We start from the raw sequence: 24454 nt of genomic DNA, 5'->3' as shown, positions 1-24454 counted from the left end.
CTATTTTCCTTTCAGGAATATGTGGCCTATTGTTCCCAAAACATATTTCATTCTTTCCGTAGGTTTTTATCTTACTTCTCTTCCTCCAGCAAGGGAATTAGATCAAGAAAGAGGCTTGCCATGCTTTTATGTTGGTTTATCTATTGCCATGACTTTATTAATATTCAACATTTCTCAACCAAAAGTCAAAGGGACAAAGGAGAGAATCTCAGCAGAGCCAATACACACCATCATTATTACATTGTCCAAATACTGAGTAGCATTTCAAGATAAGAAAATGTGTTATTTAATCAACCAGGGTTAATTTTACATGCTTAAAATAAATGCAAATATTGTTAGTATGATCAGGGAAACCAGTTGGTTGCCATCATTGGTGTCTTTATCTTTTGTATATTATGAATTTTATTAAAAAGTTATCTTTCCAATTAATGAACTTGTCTTTCTGAATGAAGTTAGGGCACTGTTTTATTGGGATCTTCCCCCCAATGATATCTTATAGTATCATAAAATCCCTGCAACATTATCTGTGATCTTAATGAATTTTAAGTGAAACCCAGTTGGCATTTGTTTGTCATTAATTTCATTTCTAAGCCTGGAATGCTATTATCATTTTATGGACTTCTCAAAGTCAAATTTGCCTTAGAGTTTTATATTATTATTAGAAACTTAACTACCTCTTTTTAGTTTCTTGCACATTCATTCAGATGCTAGAGATCTTGTTACATCTTGTTTATATAAACATTTCATTTAAAATATAAGTATAGGCAGGGCATGGTGGCTCACATCTGTAATCCCAGTACTTTGGGAAGCCAAGATTGGAGGATCGCTTGGGGCCAGAAGTTCAAGACCAACCTGGTTAACATAGTGAGATCTCATCTCTATTAAATAAATAAATAGAATATACGTATAGACTCAGATTTTCGGTAATTCTAATGTTTTTTGGAAGAATGGTTGCTGGTTTTAACAAATATGCTAATATGTCTCCTTTGAATTCCCCACAGAGCTCTGTACCATGGAGTGTGGTAGCCATGGAGTCTGCTCAAGAGGAATTTGCCAGTGTGAAGAAGGCTGGGTAGGACCAACATGTGAGGAACGCTCCTGTCATTCTCACTGTACTGAACATGGCCAATGTAAAGATGGAAAATGCGAGTGTAGCCCTGGATGGGAGGGCGACCACTGCACAATTGGTAAGTACCACCATACTTTAACCAAAGTAAATTGGATTAATTGAAGCAAGAATAGTCTAGTGAGTCAATCACTAGGCATTTAGTATAATTTGAGGTTGGAGTAGAGGAGGAGAAGGAGGGTTGGTTACAAGTTTTAAAACTTTACGAACTGGTAGGTTTCTTCTTTGGTCGATGATATTCTACCTATTTCTTGTGTTGTTTCCTTTGTCATTACTTGAGTATTCCTTACATTTTCTGCTTTCAAGTGCTTTGAGTTACTCAAGTGAAAAGTGATACATGGGAATAAAGTGTCACAGGTTAATAAGAAAAGTGGAGGCCAAGCGTGGTGGTTCACGCCTGTAATCCTAGCACTTCGGGAGGCTGAGGCGGGTGGATCACAAGGTCAGGAGTTCGAGACCAGCCTGGTCAATATGGTGAAACCCCGTCTCTACTAAAAATACATAAATTAGCTGGGCATGGTGGCTCATGCCTGTAATCCCAGCTACTCAGGAGGCTGAGGCAGGAGAGGAAGCCTCAGCCTGAACCCAGGAAGCAGAGGTTGCGGTGAGCTGAGATCGTGCCATTGCACTCCAGCCTGGGCAATGAAAGTAAAACTCCATCTCAAAAAAAAAAAAAAAAAAAAAAAAAAGTGGTTTTGTTGTAAAGGTAACATTCACTGCCCATTTTTCCTTTTGAAAAGTATAGGTTGTTTCAGCTGAAAGCACTTAGAGGCAATTTCATTAAATGGGACTACTTTAACAGGGGCCATTCGATATCATTATAGTCTGTCTTTAATGTATATGAGGAAGGCACTTCTGACCTGTTATCAATAGAACATTTGTGTTGAATTGTTTATCTGGTAGTATAGAGAGTTGGTCCTGAAGCCACCACTCTCTCTTCACCCCTTATTGCTAATTTCAAAAATTCTCAAGGTACTGTCTGGGAAAATGATCTGTGAGTATGGAAAAGCCTATGTAATAATTAATCTATCATGTGATCTTCACACTATAAAATATATTAAAAATAAATATTTCAGTTATAGAACACTTTCTTTTCCTGAAAAAAAGCAAAACCCTTAACATATATTTATATCCACCACAAAGATTTCTATACAAGAAACCTTTGCATAAAAAGGTTATCATTAATACAGAGTAACACGTGTGATTCCCTTTGTTCAGCTAAAGAAAGTGGGTCACAGAGTGTTCCAGTGACATTCCATGACTACATAGAAAATTCAGGCAGAGCAAAGGCAAATGGGCCTTTGGACACCCAATTCATTATTTGTAGGCTTTTCCCCCACTAGACTACACTACAGCTTTCATTTTTAGGTGAAGGTATTTTGTTATAATGGCTGGAACCTGCCAAAGTAATGTATAATATATATATAATACATATAACATATTATCTTAATAAACTGCATTACTACTCTACTAAAGGTACAGTAAGTCTTGTTCTATGACTGTAGAAAATATTTAAGATTCATTAAAAAGTTGGAGAGGGGTGAGATTCAGATGCAGCTTAAGTAATTACACGCCTGTACTACGGTAAGTTTATTGCCTTCACATAAGAGGATTTAAATATTGTGATGATTACCTAGGTGGTTACTCCAGAACTCCCTTCTAAAGATATTACTAATAAGAAGTTGAAGCCAGTGCTCTTTCACAAAAGTTATTACTGAAATGTGAAAATGCAGTTCTTATACTTCTAATGAAATATGACACTTTTTAGGAAGCCTAATAGAGTTTCTTGCAGAAATGCCATTAATATTGTTCTCACAGAAAATATTATTCACAAACTACATAGGCCCATGTACCAACTTTTGAGCTGCAGGCATTTCAGCAGTTCACAGTTTGCTGTTCTCCTCCCAGGCAACAGATGGTAAACCATTAGTACATAGTGTATAACTTTCGTCTCCCAGAAATTCATTCAATCTCTCTTTTCCCTCCTTTTTAGCTCACTACTTAGATGCTGTCCGAGGTAAGATTTTTCTCACTAATTTTATAACACAAACATATTTTTAAAAGAAAATATGCATGTGGGAAAGAAAGGGTGGTGTTTTTGGCATTTGTGTTGTCTGATTTTATTTTTAACAGTCTTATTTAAATATAATGTTGTCAGTTTCATGCTTTAATAGTCAGACTAAAAGGTAATTTGTTTTTTCAATATCAAAGAATCACTTTTTACCACAGTATAGAATGGACTAATAAGCAGTTTTAAAGATTATTTTTTTCTTGTCTTTGTATTGAGTGTGTGTGTGTGTGTGTGTGTGTGTGTGTGTGTGTGTGTGGACCTGTGTGTATAACACAGGTAATTATTAACTTATTTTTAATAATTTAGTAATTATTAAATAATTTAGTTCAGTGGATGCACTTTTTCTTTAACATAACAATATAGCTCCAAGTCCATATACAAGGACTCCTAAGTCCTTACAAGGGCAGGAGAATTATCCTCCTGGAAGTATCACATCATCCATCCCTCTAGGGAGCTGCCTTTAACAGAGACAGCAAGCATCTTTCTGCCAGACATTCTAGTGCCTTTCATTACCTCAGCTTCAGAAGTTTAATATGTCCCAAATTATTCTTTATTTCTCCTTAATTATGTATTGCCAATCTATTAGAATAGAACTACAAAAATTCCCTTCTCAAACCTATGTATGCTCATCGTATACTATGTCATGAGTATATTACGTACATAAAGCTTTTCACCTTTTCTAACAGGCATCTGTCATTTTATTTTTAAGTTTCTTCTTCCTCTGGTCTGTTGATAGTTTCTTGGAAAAATATTTAGAAGGAACACTGGGGTACTTCTACAGATCTTTTAAAAGTTGTTTTTTGTTTTGTTTTGCTCTTTATACTTGTGGAATTTTCTTTCAAAGAAAGAAAGCAAAATGAATATTGATTGGACTATTCCCGATAAAATCCAAGTCTGGTTCTCTATTTCTACTAGGAAAATATCCAGTAGCATTATCGTTGCTTTTTTCATTTATCTGCTCACCGAGCATGTGGTACATGTGAAGTTACCCTTTGCTAGAGCTGAACTCCAAACTACTGGTAGAAAGTGTAGGGCATCCCTGATAAATTTAAAGTCTAAAGAGGAACTATTGTCAGTGTTGGTGCTTTATCAATGGGTAAAAGTTATTTAAATACTATGCTTTCCTCTTGACTTGACATTTTCCAGTTCTCTATAATTCAGAAAGTCTAAATCTGGCATGTATTAATTCCATAAACACTTATTTAACATTTAATATTATTATTACAAGCAGAATACCATGCAAGCTTTTGAAAGAGATGCCATAGAAGTAAAGATTTAAATCCTTAGTCCACAGATGAATAATAATCTTGAAGAGAAAAGCTGAATAGATGCAAAGCAACTACAGCACATTTCCAAGGCACCATATGAACAAATACTGAATGGTGTGGTCTGAACTTTATAACAACATACTTAAGTCCTGAAGAAATGCATCACAAGGGAAAATCAGCACAGGCTAGAAATAGGGAAAGTTTCTCTTCATAGGAACTGCTATCTTTTTCCAACATATTGGTCGTAACTAGATGCAATGTCAACCATATAGTTTTGATTGAGATGAGGAGATATGTTTATTGAAAAGAAAAAAAAAATTCTTGCCCCTGCCATAGTTTTCTTCCTATGTGAAACCAGGGGTTGGGAACTGGGGTTAGCATTAATAAAGCTTAATTGGCTCTCTAAGGAAAACTACTGCAGAGTAAGGGATAACAAGTTCCCTGGGAAGGTTTTGCAAGCAAGCAGGCTCCTCTTTCATTTATTCAACACCTCATCTGAATGGGGCCCAGATGATTAGATACTTCCCTATAGGCAGACACTTCATTGTTGGCCATCCCATTCTGATATCTCCGTGACTGTTACTCTCTCATGTCTTTTCAGATGGCTGCCCAGGGCTCTGCTTTGGAAATGGACGGTGTACCCTGGATCAAAATGGTTGGCACTGTGTGTGTCAGGTGGGTTGGAGTGGGACAGGCTGCAATGTTGTCATGGAAATGCTTTGTGGAGATAACTTGGACAATGATGGAGGTGAGTCATTTATAAAATGTTCACTTAAGAAAGGAATACCCCAACCTCTAGCACAGTGATAATCAACCTGGCCAAGGGTGAAAATTAGGAATCTCTAGTATAAATGACACTGAGTTATATAGGGTAATACTACCTTTTAGTCTCAATCACATTAAGAAGACATTATTTATTGAATATGTACTATGACCAGGCAGTACTCCAAATTTTTTTGCATGTGTTATGTATCATTTAATTCTCACAATAACTCTATAAGGTATAGGTACTACTATCTTCCCTACCTGTAGATGGGAAAATTAATGCTCTGGATGGGGATAGTAAGTGAGTTATCCAGGATCACATAGCTAGAGAGTAGCAGAGCCAAAGTTCCAATTTAGGGCTATGTGACTTCAGAGCATATTTTCTCAACTGCTACACCATGCTACCTCCCATACCCATGGCATCTATCATATCAAATTAAATTAACATACCGCTCTTCAAGTTGTCTAATGTTAGCATAGTTTGCACCATACACACTAAAATATTTTTCTTTGTCATTAGGTATTTGGAGCTCCCTCTAGTGTGTCTACCTCTTAGTAACACTTTATATCTTTCAGAGGACATAGCATCAAGACAATTTATGGTAGAATTTTAAATATTTAATCAAGGAGCTGCAGATGATAGTTTTGAAAACCATATGTGGCTCCAAGACCTCAGAGTTACCACTTCTCTTAGGAAAGACAACAAAACATCTAACACACTGTACAATCAGACCTCAAAACTGCCAAAATCACCTCTGACCGAGCCTAAAACAACAAATCCTCACCTTCCACATACCTTCTACTTGAGGAAACATAAAATTAACAAAATAATTTTTTGAATGTCCATATATTAGCTTAAAAGGAAGTATATTATTAAATTTGACGCCTCACATTTCTATATCTGCTTAGACAATTGCATTCCTTGTTATTTGTATTCAAACATGGGGCAGGCTTATATTAATAAGGTAGCAGTCATGGCTTAAGCACCAAATTGTATTGTAACAGTTTCTTCCTTTACTTGTTCTGGCTAACAGTTAACCTTTTAAAACCTTTAAGATCTTATCAAAATTAAGTGGAGACAACTTTGTGATTAAGAACATAGAGATCTGAAGTTAAACTGTCTGGATTCAGGTACTAGCTCTGGCTCTCATACTGGCTGTATTATTTGGGGCAAGTTTTATGTTATCTCTATGCTTCAATTGCCTTATTTCTAAAATGGGGTTAATGATATTAAGCGTCTAATAGGGTTGTAGTAAGTATGAAATGAGATAATTCAAGTGAGCCACTTGAAAGATAGTAAACTACACCACACACACACACACACACACACACACACACACACAACTTAGAAGAGACTGTTTACTACCCATATAACTTGAGAACCTTGTTTTGGAAACTGGAGTGAAATTTTCAATTTAATGATCCACTGACAAACTAGTTTATTTTTATGGCCCTCTAAGACTCATCTTCAGTTTCCTTTTTGTCTTTTTCATTATATTCCTCTTACCTGGTATGTCCTCATGTCTCCTCTACCCATTATTCTCTGTCCATAATTTAAGTCTCAACTTAAACCATATCTCCTATGAAACTTCTGATATCCACCTCCTCACATGGTGTTGATAATATGCACCATACAATCAAGCACCTAATTATATTTTGTATATGGTTTTCTTGTTGCATGTTAAGCATGACCCATTGCCCATAGTTATATTCTCAATATATTCAAAATAATAGTATCTCACTTGTATTCAAGATTTACTATGTGCCAGGCACTGTGCTGAGCCCCTTATGTGAATTATTTCATTTGAACCCCTTATGAATTATTCCATTTTATCCCCATTATGTAGGAACTTTTTATTTTTCAGGCAGGGTCTTGTTCTTTCTCCCATTCTGGAGTGCAGTGGCACAATCTCAGCTCACTGCAACCTTTGCCTCTGGAGCTCAGGTAATCCTTCCTCAGCCTCCTAAGTAGCTGGGACTACAGGCACACACCATCACGCCTGGCTAATTTCTGTATTTTTAGTAGAAATGGGGCTTCACCATGTTGCCCAGGCTCATCTCAAACTCCTGGGCTCAAGCTATCTGCCCGCCTCAGCCTCTGAAAGTGCTGGGATTACAGGTGTGAGCCACTACGCCTGGCCAGGAACTACTATTGACATTATTTTACAAATTAGGAAACTGAGGCACAGAGAAGCCAAGTAGGTTGTTAAAGATCACATAGTAAGCAAATGATACATCCTGGATGTAAACATAGGTGGTCTGCTTCATTCTAAAAAGGATTTGGTAAAATAATAGGAATTTCTCAGTTATATATTGATTAAAATGTTATGCTCAGAAAACAGATTAACAACCTATGCAATTATCATTTCTGGCTCAGTTAAGGTTGAACCAATGTTTCCTGCCTTAGTAAAGCAATAAAAATAATTGAATATTTAATTATCACCATTTTTTATGGCCTCAAGGTCATCTCAAGGCAGCCAAAATGTTTAAAGAATGGATCAGTTAAATATTAATGAATTATCAATTCTCAATGCCTGTGGTCTATGTAGATACAGAAGGCATAGAAGATTCCATGGAATGTGTATTGACCTGTGAACATTCCTTAAAACTATGTATCTATATGCAAATTAAAAATCAAAGACCTTGATATGAGCTCAGTGTATTTTTATGATTGTCTTTTAGGGAGCAGAGGGGAAGGCTTCTTGAGATTTCCAATTACCATTTTTCCCTATAGTAGGATTAAGATGATATTGATGATAAATATAGATTCAGTTCTACTTTGAGACGGAATAGATTGAATAAATTCTAAAAGCCCCATGACTAAGGTTTTAGACCAATAATTCCATTTTTATACTGTTTAAATATTACCCCTAAAAATACATTAAATGCCCTTCATTTGGTAGTCTCAGCTTTCCAGCTTTCTATAATGGCTGGTTTCATTTAGTTCAATATGACTAATGATTAATATTTGCCTAATATTAATATTAATATACTTGTCTGTGCATGTGTGTATATGTTTGTGTTTTAATTACATTAGAAAGTACCAGTTGAACCTTTCTGGGAAAAAGTGATCCTAATTTTAAAAATGTAATTCTTAAGAAATCTTCCCAATCAAAAAAATCACTTTCAAGCATTTGCTTCAAGTAGCTGCTACCTGATTACTCCATATTATAACTGATACTTAAAGAATGGTGGAATTTTTTGCATCTAATCAGCTTTGAATACTCATTAGTATTGCTGCTACTTCCTGCAGCTTTGACTGTAGTTACACTCTGATTCAATGCATTGTGACTCTCAGTAACTAATTGGGCTGCATTCAATATGTGGGTGACACAGCTGGTCCAGAAACTACTAAAGGCTCCTTGAACAGTAAAAACAGAACAGAAAAAAAAAAATAACCTTTGGATGTTTTTCCTTAAGTGCAAAAAAGGAAAGCTATCTTATGTATTGTGTATAAGAACTAATTACTATGGAAGTCACAAACCTATGAAATGTCTTGATTTCATTCATCTCTTTAGTCAACAAGCGCCTATTACATGCACAACCCTATACTTGGAGAAAAAGACTTATTATGGCTACCACATTTTCATTTGTGAATTATGTGTCCTGATTTGGGGTTTTGTACACATGATCACCATACATTACATGAACGTATGAATTAACATCAGAAAAAAGTCTGAACACTATATTAACTGAATCAGAATAGCTAAAACAAACAATAGTGAAAGGAAGATAGAACTATCAGACATTAAAGCATATTTGAAAGTTGTGATAATTGAAGCAAAGTGGTACTGATGTGAGAATAGACAGATTAATGCAATGAATAAAAGCTCTAGAACACACCCAAGTACAAAATTTAGTATATTATAAAACTGGCATCAAAAATCAATGGGGAAAATAAGCATTATTAAATAAATGGAATTGAGACAACTCTTAAGAAAAATGCCTTAGATTTTTTTTTTATTCATAACATATACCTAAAGAATAAGATAAATAAAAACACTTCAACTCGATTAATGAGTTAAAAGTAAAAGAAAACCAACAGTATTTGAAAAAAATATATAGGTGATAGATCTTACAATGAGAAAGCACTTAGTAAACATAAAAAGAAAGGAAACCATAATAGGAAAATAAACAATAAATTTGGCTTACTAAATATCTAAAATTTTTTACTATGTTTAGCTAAATGTATAGACTATCTAATATCTAAATATTTGCAGACATCAAAATCTGCATTATCTGGTATGGTAGCCACTGGCAACATGTAAGTATTTAAATTTAACTTAAATAACAGAAAAAAAATTTAGGTTCTCAATTGCAATAGTCACGTCTCAAGTGCTCAATAGCCACATGAGACTAGTAGCTACTGTACTAGACAGCACAGTACTAGAGCATTCCTGTCTTTAGGAAAAGTTCTATTGGATAGTGATTATCCAAATGTTTCACTCAAATGTTTACCTTTCAGCCAAACATGTCATGTTAAGTACCTGGTTTTCCATTAATTCATTACTACTTCTTGCCAACTAGTGTGCTTGGCACTCGGGAGAAAATGATAATACAAGTTTCTGCCTTCAAGGAGCTTATGGTCTAGCAAGGCAGATAGATATTAAACAATAACCCACACAAATAGGAGGGGACTTCAAAAAGTTCATGGAAAAGGGGACTTAAAATATAAAAATTAAAAAATATAAACTTTATTTCTCAACAAAACTATAAACTTTATTTCTACATCAAGTTCAAGACAATTTTGTAAGGGATGAGTCCATCCTGATGTAACTGAGGGTCCTGGGAACTTAAGTAGTCTTCTTTGCATTGTTAACTAAAGAAAAATGAGTGCCCTTCAAAGATTTTTTAAGATTAGGAAATTAGAAGGAGCCAAATCAGGACTGTAAGGTAAATGCCTAATGATTTCCCATTGAAACGCTTTCAAAATTGCCCTTGCTTAATGAGAAGAATGAGCAGGAGCATTGTCATGGTGGATTAGGACTCTCTGGTGAAACTTTCCCAGGTGTTTTTCTGCTAAACCCTTGGCTAGCTTTCTCAAAACACTCTCATAATAAGCAGATGTTATCATTCTTTGGCCTTCTAAAAAGTGAACAAACAAAATGCCTTGGACATTCCAACAACTGTTGCCATGACCTTTGCTCTTGACCAGTCCACTTTTGCTTTGACTGGACCTCTTCCACCTCTTCGTAGCCATTGTTTTGATTGTGTTTTGTCTTCAGAGTCATACTGGTAAAGCCACGTTTCATCTCCTGTTACAGTTCTTCAACAAAATGCTTTGGGATCTTTATCCCATTCATTTAAAATTTCCATTGAAAGCTCTGCTTTTGTCTGTTGCTGATCTGGGAGTAACAGTTTTTGTACCCATCAAGTGGAAAATTTGCTAGACTTTAATTTTGTAGGCAGAATTGTGTAAGCTGAACCAATCAAGATGTCTGTGGTGTTGGAACTGCTCCTGCTGCTAATCACTGGTCCTCTTCAATTAGAGCACAAACAAGATTAATCTTTTCTCACAAATTGATATGGATGATCTGCTGCTGCAGGCTTCATCTTCAACATTGTCTTGTCCCTTCTTACAATGAGTTATCCATTTGTAAACTGCTGATTTCTTTGGGGCATTGTCCCCATAAAATTTTCATAAAGCATCAGTGATGTCATCATTCTTCCACCCAAGTTACAACATAAATTTGATGTTTCTTCTTGCTTCAATTTTAGCAAAATTCGTGTTGTTCTGACAGGGACTCTTTTCAAACTGATGTCTTACACTTCTTAGTGCCTCAAACTAGATCCTGTTCAGATGTGTTACAATAAGTTAGTATTACTTTATTTTAATGCAAAAAAAATTGAACTCCTTGCATAGTTTTCTCATGATATACATTTTCCATGAAATTTTTGAAGATCCCTGCTTGAGGTGGAAATGTACTACTAGTCTCTAAAGTAAAAGGCAAGTCTTTGCGGCTGGAACATGAGTCAGGAAGAGATTACTATGGAAAAGTAGGCAGGGGGCAGATCATACAGAACATTGTGAGTTTTACAAGATCTTTAGTTACCATACAAAGATTCCATTTCATTCACTCTTATGGAGTGAAGGAAAGTGGTCTCTGATATTGTGCAAATATTTTCAAGGAGGCTCAAAAATTGTAGAGTAAGAATGTTTAATCCAAACAGTCTTTTTTCTCTGATCTTTAAAGTATTTATCACGTTTGTCCAAGCTTCTCTGGTATAAACTCTTCCAGTGGTCTATGTTCATATTCATTGGTAAAATCAATAAGTTAATTGCCTAAAAGAGAATAATCTTCCAGGAGTCATTCTTCATAACAAGTCACCATTCATTAAGAGCAACAGATATTTGCAAGCCTCTTTTATGATGTAGTGTTTCTAGATCTAGAAAATAGCACCATGGGTGAATTATGAACACATATAAGCTCATGGATCAATGAGCCTCATGTTTGGAATGGTACCGGCATGCTTCAGTGTTTAATAAATAGGAAAATGAAAGAGAAAGAACAATGAATTTATAACATTTACTCCATTTAAGAGTCAGACATTTCCACATTTACTTTTGAGATTTGGTTGGAGACAAAAGACCTGGCATCAGAAAGCATACTTTCAATTATTCTTTTCTCACCATACTCCTTTAATTTCAAAGCAATCCATTTATTAAGGAATCATTACTTAGTTGTAAGACCCTAAAGTGCCCAAGTGCCTCCAGATGCAACTGCAAAGTAGAAAATCTCATCTCTATAACTATTCACCATTGTATGACTAGGCCTGTCACATTATCTGTCAACTAAGGCTTCTAATACTTGACATCTGCCTACTTTGCAGTGATGAAAGTGAATGAGAAAATAGTTGAAATATAGTCATTTAAAGTGGATAATAAAAGTGTGCCCTCAATGAAGACTCTATTAATAACATGATTTGATACATTAGTTGGATATTTATTAATCTCTAGGCAAATTTTAAAATGTCATAGAAATATGATGTTTAGGGCATCCATTTATTCATTGTTCAAATATTTAATGAGTGGTCATTTTGGGGGGCTTGGGGGATAGAGTCTCACTCCATCACCCAGACTGAAGTGCAGTGGTGCAATCTTGGCTCCCTGCAACCTCCACCTCCTGGGTTCAAGCAATTCTCCTGCCTCACCTCCCAAGTAGCTGGAACTACAGGTGCATGCCACCATGCCTGGCTAATTTTTGTATTTTTAGTAGAAATGGGTTTTCACCATGTTGGCCAGGCTGGTCTCGAACTCCCAGCATCAAGTGATCCGCCCACCTCAGCCTCCAAAAGTGCTGGGATTACAGGCATAAGCCACCATGCTCAGCCTTGAATGCTTTAAGCCAGGTACTATTCTAGTCATTGAGGAAATAGCAATGCATAAAAAAGATAAAATTCATGCTTCCATAAAGCTTATATTCTAGTTACAAGAGGCAGAAATTAAACCAAATTTTTAAAATACATCTCATAATAGGAAGTGGTAAATGTGATGAAGAATTTTTTTTTAAGACAAGATGGTTACCAGAGACTGGGAATGGTAATGGGGTTTAAAGGGGAGCTGGGGATAGCTAATGGTTACAAAAGGTGGAAAGAATAAATAAGACCTACCTTTTTTTTTTTTTTTTTTTTGAGATGGAGTTTTGCCCTTGTTGCTCAGGCTGGAGTGCAATGGCACGATCTCGGCTCACTGCAACCTCCGCTTTCTGGGTTCAAGTGATTCTCCTGCCTCAGCCTCCTGAGTAGCTGGGATTACAGGTGCCTGCCACCACGCCTGGTTAATTTTTGTATTTTTAGTAGAGACAGGGTTTTACCATGTTGGCTAGGCTGGTCTCGATCTCCTGATCCTAAAGTGCTGGTACTATAGGCATAAGCCATCGCGCCCAGCCGAGACCTACTATTTGATAGCACAACAGGGTGACTACAGTCAATAACTTAATTGTGCACTTAAAAATAACTAAAAGAGTGTAATTGGATTGTTTGTAACACAAAGTATAAGTGCTTAAGGGGATGGATACCCCATCTTTCATGATGTGATTATTATACATTGCATGCTTGTGTCAAAATATCTCAAGTGCCCCATTAATCTATACACCTACTATGTACCCATAAAAATTTAAAATCAAAAAAATAAAAATTAAAATAAGGCAGGAAAAGGAAGGATAGGGAGTGTAAGACGGGTGAAATTTTAAATAAGGTACTCAGAGAAAATCTCACTAACAAGATGACATTTGAATAAAGACCCAAAGGAAGTGAAGATTAAGCCATGTTGATACCTGGGAGAACATTCCAGGCATAGGAATAGTGTGTACAAAGGTTCTGATACAAGACATTGTTTGGGAAATTCAGGAACACCCAGAGGAGTGGGAAGCAGATTGGCAGAATAATAAGAGGTTAGATCTGAGAGGTAAGGGGGAGCTGGCAAAGAATCAGACTATGAGGGAGTGAGTCATTGTCGAGACTTAGGCTTTTATTCTAAGCGAAATGAAAAGCCATTGATGCAGGTAGGCACCAGGAGGACATGAACATTAGTGGCATATAAACAATGTATTTTTCCAACCCAGAAAAGTTTAATGGTATGTGGTTATAACAACAATAATGATTTGGGCAGGCCAAATTCTGAGTGCACTTGAGTCTCTCTCACTTTCTTTTTTCCAATACAGTAAAATCCAGGGGTGAAAATTAGCCTGAATAAATGAAGAAAATGAATTATAGACTATTTCCAGAAGAAACACAGTTCTATTACCTTCAATACATATAAGAGCAACAACTAAGCTAACAGGAGTGCCTAGTAGGAGGCCTGCTTTAGTAAACAGTTACAAATGATTTATAGTTAGTCCATTGCTTATGGCTTTCTAAAATGCCTAAGATTTTGCTTTACTGAGTTACTGAAATGATCAGCCCTTCCACTTTATTTTCACTATTAATTTGCTCATCAGACCCTCTCTTCTGTAGATGCTGAAAAGAAGGTTAGGCTTAAATCCAGCCCCTGTCCAAATGGTGACAAATTCCGAATCAATCAAATTCAATGAATGAAAAGTTTCTGTAGTATTAGTGTTTGTCTACTCAGAGTCACATAGGATCCTACTTACCTGGCAACCTAACCAAACATAGTTCGTAAAATGAACACATTCCAACAACTGGAACGTGCTACACAGAAGTCAATTGGCCTCTGGCCAGTGATAAGGCAACTTCAGCAGAAGTGAGGTTGAACATTTTCAGCTGCCATTGCAAACCATTGACATCTACCCCTAAGACTCTATCCTTATATTCCTTGCAGTCTGTATGTTTTAGAATTTGGTATAATAAAAACAGCTAACATTTATCAAGTGCTAGCTATGTACTAGATACTAAGTTTTTATGATTACCTTTCCAACTTTATTGAGGTATAAATGGTGTACAAAACCTGAACATAATAAATGTAAATAATTTGGTCAGTTTACACGTATGTATAAACTCATGTTACCATCACCACAATCAACATAATAAGCATATTCATTACATCCAACAGTTTTCTTCTTGTCTCTTTGTTTTGGGGTGGAGTGTGTGTGTGTGTGTGTGTGTGTTAAGAACACTTAACATGAGCTCTACCCTCTTAACAAATTGTTAAATGCACAATACCTCATTATTAATTACAAGTACTATGTTGTACAAGAATCTGCTCATCTTATAACTGTGACTTTATACCCATTAAACAACTCCACACATCCCCCACAAACAATCCCCTAGTAACCACCATTCTATTGTCTACTTCTATATGTTTGACTATTTTAGATGCTTCATATAAAAGCAATCATGGAGTATTTTTTCTTCTATGACTGATTTATTTCACTTAGCCTAATGTTCTCCAGTCTATGGCTATACCACCCTGAATGCACCCAATCTCATCTTCATTATAGCATATGATACTTACAACAACTCTATAGAGTAAGTATTATTGTTATCTGCATTTTACAAACAAGGAACTGACTTGTCTAGCATCATGCTGATTTTAAGTGGCAACATCAAGATTAGAGCCAAAGTAGGGCCAGCCCGATGGCTCACACCTGTAATCCCAGCACTCTGGGAGGCCAACGCAGGTGGATCACTTGAGGCCAGGAGTTCGAGACCAGCCTGGCCAACATGGTGAAGCCCCACCTCTACGGAAAATACAAAAAATTAGCCAGGTGTGGTGGCAGATGCCTGTAATCCCAGCTACTTGGGAGGCTGAGGCAGGAGAATCGCTTGAACCCGGGAGGCAGAGGTGGCAATGAGCTGAAATTGCCCCACTGCACTCCAGCCTTGGTAACAAGAGCAAAACTCCATCTCAAAAAAAAAAAAAAAAATAGAGCCAAAGTAGTCTAGTTTTGTTTGTTTTGTTTTGTTTTACTTTAACCACTTCATGTGCTCTAAATACCTAAGTATAGTCATGCACTTGAAAGTCCTACAGCCTAGATCAGTACTAGTACTACTTACTGTTTAGATGATGATGTTGAATGTGTGATTTGCATTCATAATACTAGGTGTTAATATGACTCCCAGGTTACTTCCCACTGCAACCAAATTTAGCCTCCCCTTCTTTATTTGTAAAATAGGAATAAGAATATCAACCTAACAGACTTGTTGAAGGGATTAGTTGAGATAATACATGTAGATGTATCTAGTGCCTGGCAAATATTAACTAATCTATATGTGTTTTCAAATCCTTTTGTATAACCTACCATCAAGTAACTGCCCATTATTATCAAGATGATAACACAAGGGCTGTCTCTAAAGGATATATTTTGTAAATTCAATTTCAGGATTAGAAATGTATGAGTTTCCCCTGTATTACTCATATTCCTTCGTCCATTTCCCCTTTCAGCCAAGGGCATACAATTAGTAGGCAAAAGTGTGTTCATGATGACACATAATTGTGTGCCCTTTGCTATGTGATCATATCACCTTGATAATGGGAAGTTACTGGATGGTAGGTTATACAAAAGGATTTGAAAACACATATAGAGTAGTTAATATTTGCCAGGCACTAGGTACATATTGAGCCAACTGGCAAAGTCCCAAACTGGTTGGCAAAGTGAGGATCAATGAATGCCATGGGGAGTCCTTCAAGACAATGTAACCTCCCTCTTTTTAAGCCACCTAGTATTTTTATTCCTTTAAAGAGAACAGGCCCTAAAAGTAAAAATCAGTCAATATTTGATACGCCCATATCTGACACTCTGAGCTTGGCTGTCAGTAGGGTGTCACAGCTTCCAATTCAGAACAATTTAAAAAAGACTTGTTAATAGCCAAAAAAAAGAAAGCACACATTCAGTGTGATTGTTATTTGCACTTATTTGCAATAGTCTAGACTTACTGTATGGGGTGTTATCCAATGTGATAATTGGTAAGTTCATCTTTGACCATGTACTGGACTTACCTACAAATTATAATATGGGGTTTGCATGCCATTATTGGTCTGCTTGCTTGAGGGCTTTCTAAACTCAACAGGAGCCTTGCTGTTGTCTCAAAAAACAGAGGTCGTAAAGGGTCAGCCCTGCATAATAGGCAATTATCAAATATGAAACATTAGTTTGGAATGTAGAGAACATTACTAGATGAGAATGTGAGTCCCAATTATGAATTGGTTCTATGTTTAGTTTTCTAATCCATTTTTTAAGATCATTTGGTATTAGTATTTATTTAAAATCTATTTCTTTTCAAAAATAAGTTGGAATTTTGTGGTTGACAGGTTGAAACCCATGACCACGTATGATTATTACTAGTGCATTTGTTAATATTTGCCAGGCATGACACTAGACACTTCCACATATATTATCTCAATAATAACAAATTCCCTATTCAATAAAAAGGTAAAAGTGACTGCCCATTTGAAAAGCAGTTCTTCATTGTTTAGTGCATTATGCACCAACTCCAGACATCAGAGAGCTCTTTTAATCAGCTTGATATTTTTGTGCCAGCTTTTCAGTGCATCCAGATGTTTAATTAGCAGAGTAAAGAGATAATGTGCTGATAAGAGGCTGAGAACAACGTATTGAAGGGAGAGGAGGTAGTGGCATCTAAAATCCGTAGAAAATCTGTTAATATAATTTGCTGAATGATGGGAAAGGGGGACACAGAAAGAAACTTCTTATTGAAACAAATTCACGCTAAAAAGTCATCAGTGAAAAAGAAATATGTATACAGAGAAATAGGAATCAGGGGCAAAAATACATTGAACAAACAGGGAAGGCAAGAAGAAAGCAAACTGCATTTTAAATCAAAGTAGTGTCTATAGTACAGGGGATTTGAAAGGACCACATGTGGGGAAAAATATTTCCTGGGTGCCCTAGGGCTGCTATTCCAAACATCTACTCTCTTGGTGTTCCTCGCTTTCATTGCCCCCAGCTGTGGTACACCCCCCTCTAACTCCACGGGAACAGACAAGTAGGGGAGAGAGCGCAAGCAAAAGAACTGTAGGAAACCAGTGCCAGTTACTTGCTGCAGCAACAGCCTTAAGGAGACAGTGATCCATCCGAACCTTCCTATTCCAAGGCAAGCCAGGAAGATTAGCATCTTTACATTTACCCTTGTTAAACAACTGAATTAGAGCCACTTGCCTTCTTTAAGGACCTTGGAAGGACTTTAATTTTTTCACTTATGGTGCATGGAATGAAGTGTTCATATGTTCAGTTAATCACTCCAACCCCTTCTCTTTGCATGTGACTCTCTTAAAGTACTTCTTACATTTTTGCTAGTATAAGAGTTCGCTGTTTACATATCTGTTTCTCCTGCTGAGGCCAGAGCTCTTGAAAACAGAAAAAGGGTATTTTTATCTCTTCACCTCTCCAAGCAGCTAACAGTATTTTGCACCTGTTAGATTGTCAGTGGTCTCCCTGCCTCTCAGAATCCCTGTCCCCCACATCATTTCTCTACCAAAGAACAAAGTCTTTGTGTGACATTTTTTTGTGGTACAACAGTGCATTCAGCGGTCTACAGCAAATGGTGAAGGTTCAGAAAATGAAACAGAAAGTCATCACATTCACATATCTCAGGTTTAATAGTAATTGCATCAAAAAACTGATGTTAGGCATGTTAACTCTAGTTGCTTCTATAAATTCCTTTAAAAACTGGTTCCGCAACTTTAGTATGTTCAGAATCACCCAGATTAAGTGTGCATAATCCTGGGTTCTGTAAAAATTCTGATTCAATAGGTGGAGCTCAAGAATATGCATATTGCATAAGCTCCCTAGGTAATTGACAACACATTTGAAAATCATTGCTCTAAATAACTTTTTTCACCATGAGAATCCCAACCTCTATTTTCAGCATTACCACTAGACAAAAATATTGGGAGGATTTTAAAAAAAACAAATTCAGGTAGAAAGTACTTGTTAATTGTGTGCTCTTGGATGTACTAGGTGGGCTTACAAGAAATCATTGCTATTCTGAAGGAATGGTGTCACTGAGGAAGAAGAAACTTCTAAACAGTGATATGTAACAGAATAGTTTACCCAAACTCTAAACAATAACTATATAATCTATATTATCCAGCTGACGAATGCTGGAGAATTCAGGAAAGAAAGAATCATGAGCAAAATACTTTGAATTTCTCTGAGGTGCCATATGAACTCAGAGTGAGAGACAATTCATGAAAAATGTGAATTGAACAAATTCTGAATTCAAAATACGGTTGATTATCATTGGCTATATTTTAGATTTTTCTCCATTTATGTATATTTTAAATGATATTGTTTATCTTGAAGCTAAATAATCAGTATTGGTTTTGGGTTTTATTTCCAGATGGTTTAACTGACTGTGTGGATCCTGATTGTTGTCAACAAAGCAACTGTTATGTAAGTCCTCTCTGCCAGGGCTCACCAGATCCTCTTGACCTCATTCAGCAAAGCCAAACTCTCTTCTCTCAGCACACTTCAAGACTTTTCTATGATCGAATCAAATTCCTCATTGGCAAGGACAGTACTCATGTCATTCCTCCTGAGGTGTCATTTGACAGCAGGTATGTATGTATTTATTTTATTTCTTAATGAACAATGGTCATGTTTTTCCTTAACTATGAAAGGAAGATATCTTCTAAAGATCACATTATTTCCCATTACACATAATCCACATCAATTTCTTTTTTAAGGCTTCTCTGGAAAGCCAAAACCCTTACTGATTAAGGGAAAACTCATTTCTAGAGAGTCTGTATCATAAAATTATGTGTGTGCATGTTTGTGTTTGTGTGTGTGTGTGTGTGTGTGTGTGTGTGTGTGTGTATGTGTCTTTTAAGAAAAACAGGAGGGAACTATAATTTGCAAATTTATTGTTTAGCTTCTGGATTGATTCCTTGAAAAAATCTTGGATTTCCAAAACCTAAATTTTAAGTCTTATTTCATGATGAAAAATGTTTCCATAGGAAAGGGTTGAATAAGTTTGACATCCTAGTGTGAAATGCAAGACTCGTGAAAAATCTGTCTTCTAGGAAAGCTCAAATGTGTGAATTGTCACTTAAGACCTGAGACCAAAACCCAACCCATAAGGCAAAGAAATTTATGAAAATCAGCTTACTTATATGAAGTGTAATAACATGAACTTGCTCATTGTTATTCTCTACTTTGTCTTCAGTAATGATATATTTGACTAATTAGCATTAGAAGTAAGTCACTAAGGTCAACATTTCCAGGCTCAAAAATGTTCTCCTGTGTTTATTCCACAAGTGTATACTTCACTGGCTTCCTAGACTATTGCAAATAGGAATTTTTAAGAAACATGGAAAGTATTTGTCCAGGAGCTCCCATCTACATCCCACTCCCTCAGTTGCAGCCTGATGGGAGTTATCATTCCCCAAGAATAACTTGATCAAGAGTTTATGTTGATATCAGTGACAATCTAAGAAAATTACAACTCCATCTTGACCTATACACAGTAGAAAAGGGGGGGAAAAGAGGTGCATGGAAATTTCAAATTCTTACCTCTCTTCCTTTCAGTTGTATACTAGAACTGTTATTGAAACTTAAAAGTTTTAAATTATTTTTGTTATTGTGTAGTTCTGACTATTTAGGTTTTTGACAGAACCTAAAATCCAAATGCCAATGAATCACAAGAAAGGGCTTTTCTGCCAAGGATCTAGTCAAAATTTTCCTTCTTCCAAGAGATTCAGTCATCTCCATTTCGAAGTATTTCTTCCAGCTTTAATAACAACTCTGCAGTGACTTTCGGATGGGGTATAGTCAAAGTAATTATTTAGATAGTTGAGACTTATTTGTTATACACCAGAGGAACAAAAAGTAGCCATTATCTCTATTTTCCTATTTAAGGTAGAAGTAAGACATCAACTCTGTAGCTTTCTTCGCTCACTGAGAAAAGTTAATCAAAAAAAAAAAAAAAATGAAGTGAAAGAAATAACTTCCCTCCATGACATGGGGTTGTGTTAAATGACTCACTAAACTCAAGTAAGGGGAGAAAGTCAGGACCTCAGAGAGACAAGAGACAAGGCATTGTGACCCAGAGCAGAGCATGTGAGCAATAAACTTAGAGAAGTGAGGACAAACTTAAACCCCTGTGGTTCAGCTTCATGCTTCAGCAGCACTTGCCAGCCGCTCAGAGCGAACAAAGCTATTACTTGTGGTGGTTAATGCCCTTCTCCTCCTCCTGGTTTGATTGAGTTTTCCCTCATTCTTTTGTAAAATGCTCCAAGTTATCATTTGGCTCTACAAGTCACATTGAAATTCAGAACGATGGGTCTCTTTCATCCAGGGGTCTCAGCTATTACAGATATATCCATTCTGTCAGAAAAGGCAAAGGCCTTTCACAAGGAAAGTAGCTGAGGACAATCTAATTCTATTTCCTCTAAAAAAATCAGCACATGCATTTTTATTTGGGGTATCTTTGGGCAAAATACATCCAATTCTGATCATATATATATAAATCATAATAGCTACAGTCTCTTACATCTATATAGTACTTTTTAGTTTACAAGACAATCAAACATACATTATGTCATTTTATCCTCACATTATCCCTGTGAAGTAGATACTCGCATTAGGTGCATTTTATATATAAGGAAACTGAGGTTCAGAGAGATTAAATAACTTGCCCCAAATCACACATGCAGCAAGCTTGCATTGTAGCCACTCCCGTAACCTTTCTATTACGCCACAGCTGCCCCATTTCAATGTGTCCTTAAATAAGCTTGGTGATGTGAACCAAATTTATACTAGGTAAATGGTATTTGGGTCAACACAAGAAACTTAGAAACCAAATGACTTTTTAAAAATCCAGTTCAATTTAATACATTTCAGTGACATCATTTACAAACTTCGTTATCAGTGCTAATGAACTTTTTCTTGGTAGATCACAATTGAATGACTCATGAAATGAATTTTTTGCTATATGTAGATTGTCCTTGAGCATTTGTTATGTCAAAGATCTCGTGCTAAATTTTTACATGTGTTATTTAATCCTCACAAAAACTCTACGTAGTAGGTACTATTACTATCTCCATTTTTCAGGTGAGGAAATAAGAATGGAGATGTCAAATGACTTGCCCAGAGTCACAATTAATGAGTGTCAGTCAGAATTTGAACCCAGAATTTGAACTGATGTTGGCAGCCTGGTCTCTAAACCACTATGCTGGGCCATTTTGGCTACTTGGAAAGCTGGGCTAGCTGACTCTGAAATACTTATGGCTCTTATACATCTAGGGCTGTAGGATTGCTCTCCTCAGACACATCTAGGACCCTTATATGCCATAATCAGGTGAACAAACCACTTTGCTTTTTAGCTTTTGCTGCATAATTGAGAAATACCTGGATAGGCAGGTGAAGAAAGCATTACAAAGGGGCTCATTTGCCTACCAGCAAAATGCGACCCACATAGCTGATTTGCTGATGAGTGTTGCCACCATCAGAAACCTTTGGAGCTAAAGATGGTGGCATACAGGTGACTAAGTGTTGCAAGGACACACAATAGTTAAAAAACTCTTTATCCTTGTGCATCCAAGGGAGACTACACTTTCTTGTTTTGAGTTAGCTGCATCCACATGTGAAAGCCCATGGAATATGTATGTCCTGTGCCCTGTGATGGTGTAACAACCATGTGAACGTGCAACCTGCCCATGGCGAAGATCTTGGGCAAACTCAACTGAGTTACCATTTTTTTCCTAAGTGCCATTTATCCTGTAGCTCGAGTTTCTTTATTTTCTTCAATCTACTCCAAACATGACTACAAAGTAAACCACATATTCTACGAGCCCTGTATGACTTATTACTTTTTAATAATGTAAATAGGTGAACAGAAGCATTATTGATCTTCAGTGTCTAAGCATTTAATCACTATTAATAATGTAAAAGGTTTTTATAAATATGTAAAAACAGGAGTACATTAAACTAAATGACAGCAGTAATTTGCAAAGCCAGACATTTCACTCGCCATCACTAATGGAGAAGTGCATTTAAAAAAACGAAGTCATACCAGGGATAGTGCAGCAGCTGACAGCAAGGTCTGGCCAAACTCATTTATCTATTTTGTAACCATGAGAGGCTAATCCTCACATCAATCCATGTCAGGTGTCTTTATCAGAAGTTGCTTAAAATCAGCCTGCAGATGTATTTTGTCTGTCCTGACATTTAGAAATTACGAGATCCAACATAAAAATCAGAATATCTTCCTTCTCAAGAAAATTTACACGGCTTGGCAACCCCAGGCCCATGGGCATGGCATAGGTGGTCTAACGCTAAGGGCCAGCTGCCCCTCTGGTTGGGACATGGCATGCCTTTCTAACTCACCACCCACTTGGCTCACATCCTTCACTTTCAAAGTGATGCTTGGCCTTGCTGGCATTTGAGTTTGTGATTCCCAGTCTAAACAGTTTCTGTAGCTTTCCAAGGAAAGATCTTAAGTGTTTGTTATTCTTTCTTATCTCTTTCCCCGAGAGCTTTTAAATACCCAACATTATCATTTCACTTAATTTTTGAACTTTTATCATATTGGTTTAAAAAGAGAAAAATGTGACTGAACATGAATTAGAAATCACACTAATGGAACAATATTTCTCCTCTTAGTTTACTGGAGTACCTTTGCATACCTCATGAATAAGTTGGCATACACTCTGCCTCACACCTTAGGCTAATAAACTCCTCTGGGCCAGTGGATCTTAACCTATGATGTCTTACATCCCAGCAATTATATATATCACATAATCCAGGTCCCACCAAAGTAGGAAAAAAGTTCACATTTTATGAGAAGAATGTGTATGTTTGCAGGAATTTGATTACTATGTCTATAACTTAGAGTAAATTTTAAGAACAGCTTAAAGATCTAAAATTTTGCAACAGTTCTACTGAATGTAATTGTGGTGACCTCTTCTGCCCACTCTAGTGGAATGCCTACCATTAGTTGAAAATTTCTAGAATTAGGACCAAACTTAGGACAGCACTAAGCACATAACAGCAATGTTAACAAGCAAAAAATGAAACAAGATGATAGGTTTCTTCTAGCTTTCCATGTAATTGCTGCATTTCAGTTTCTTGGTTCACACTGGGATATACAATGTTAGTTCTGAATTGTCATCATTTCTAAACCTTAAGTTCTGTAAGGACAAAGACCAAGTCTGATTTGTTCTCTTCTTGTTTTGAATATCTACTGATAAGTAGCCAATTATTCCAAGTAATGGATTAAAACAATTTAGTATTATCCTATTTCATGATTCTGTGGGTCAGACATTCAGATAGGGCATGGCCAGCATGGTTTATCTCTGCTTCATGATATTGGAAGCCTCAGCTGGGATGACTCAAATAGCTGGGGGCTGCAACAGCTGGACAGCAGCTGGGAATCCTCTCTACTGACAGCCTTTCTATTTGTCTACTTGGGCCTCCTGCTGGCATGGTAGCTAGCCTTGGCTTTGTCAGGGCTCTGTATGCCAGCCTAGGGCTCCAAGAGTGAGTGTTCCAAGAGACTGGAAATGGAAGATGTTAGTCTCTTTAGGCCCAGGTCCAGATATTGTCACAGTATCACTTGTGTCATATACAGTTGGTCAAAGCAGTCACAGAGCTTCCCTAGATTCAAAGGGAAGGACATAGATCCCACCTCTTGATGAGAGCAGTATTAAATAATTTTTGGCCATCTTGAATCTGACTGATACCATTGTATCCCCAGATCCTAACACAGTATCTGTCATGAAGAAGTTGAAAAACAAGTGAGTGAGTTAGTAGCTTAGCTGTGATTTTGAAGTGCGAGTACTCTGTATTAGGTCATTCTTGCATT

The 24454-nt window shown here is 36.6% G+C and overlaps 1 protein-coding gene across 2 annotated transcripts in view; it reads left to right on the top strand.

Annotated features, from left to right (window-relative positions):
- TENM1 (teneurin transmembrane protein 1) overlaps positions 1-24454 on the top strand; it is a 355328-nt gene that overhangs the window by 169477 nt on the left and 161397 nt on the right. For both annotated transcript variants that reach the window (XM_032268248.1, XM_032268247.1), the window contains exons 9-12: positions 1002-1187; positions 3120-3143; positions 5067-5213; positions 18992-19208. In XM_032268248.1, coding sequence (XP_032124139.1) covers positions 1002-1187; positions 3120-3143; positions 5067-5213; positions 18992-19208 — 574 coding nt within the window. The remainder of the gene's footprint in view (positions 1-1001; positions 1188-3119; positions 3144-5066; positions 5214-18991; positions 19209-24454) is intronic.

This window comes from Sapajus apella, unplaced genomic scaffold (genome assembly GCF_009761245.1).
Source record: "Sapajus apella isolate SASKATOON/1434 unplaced genomic scaffold, GSC_monkey_1.0 scaffold176, whole genome shotgun sequence".
In the NCBI taxonomy this organism is placed as follows: domain Eukaryota; kingdom Metazoa; phylum Chordata; class Mammalia; order Primates; family Cebidae; genus Sapajus; species Sapajus apella.
This window is presented reverse-complemented; position numbering and strand designations above follow the sequence as displayed.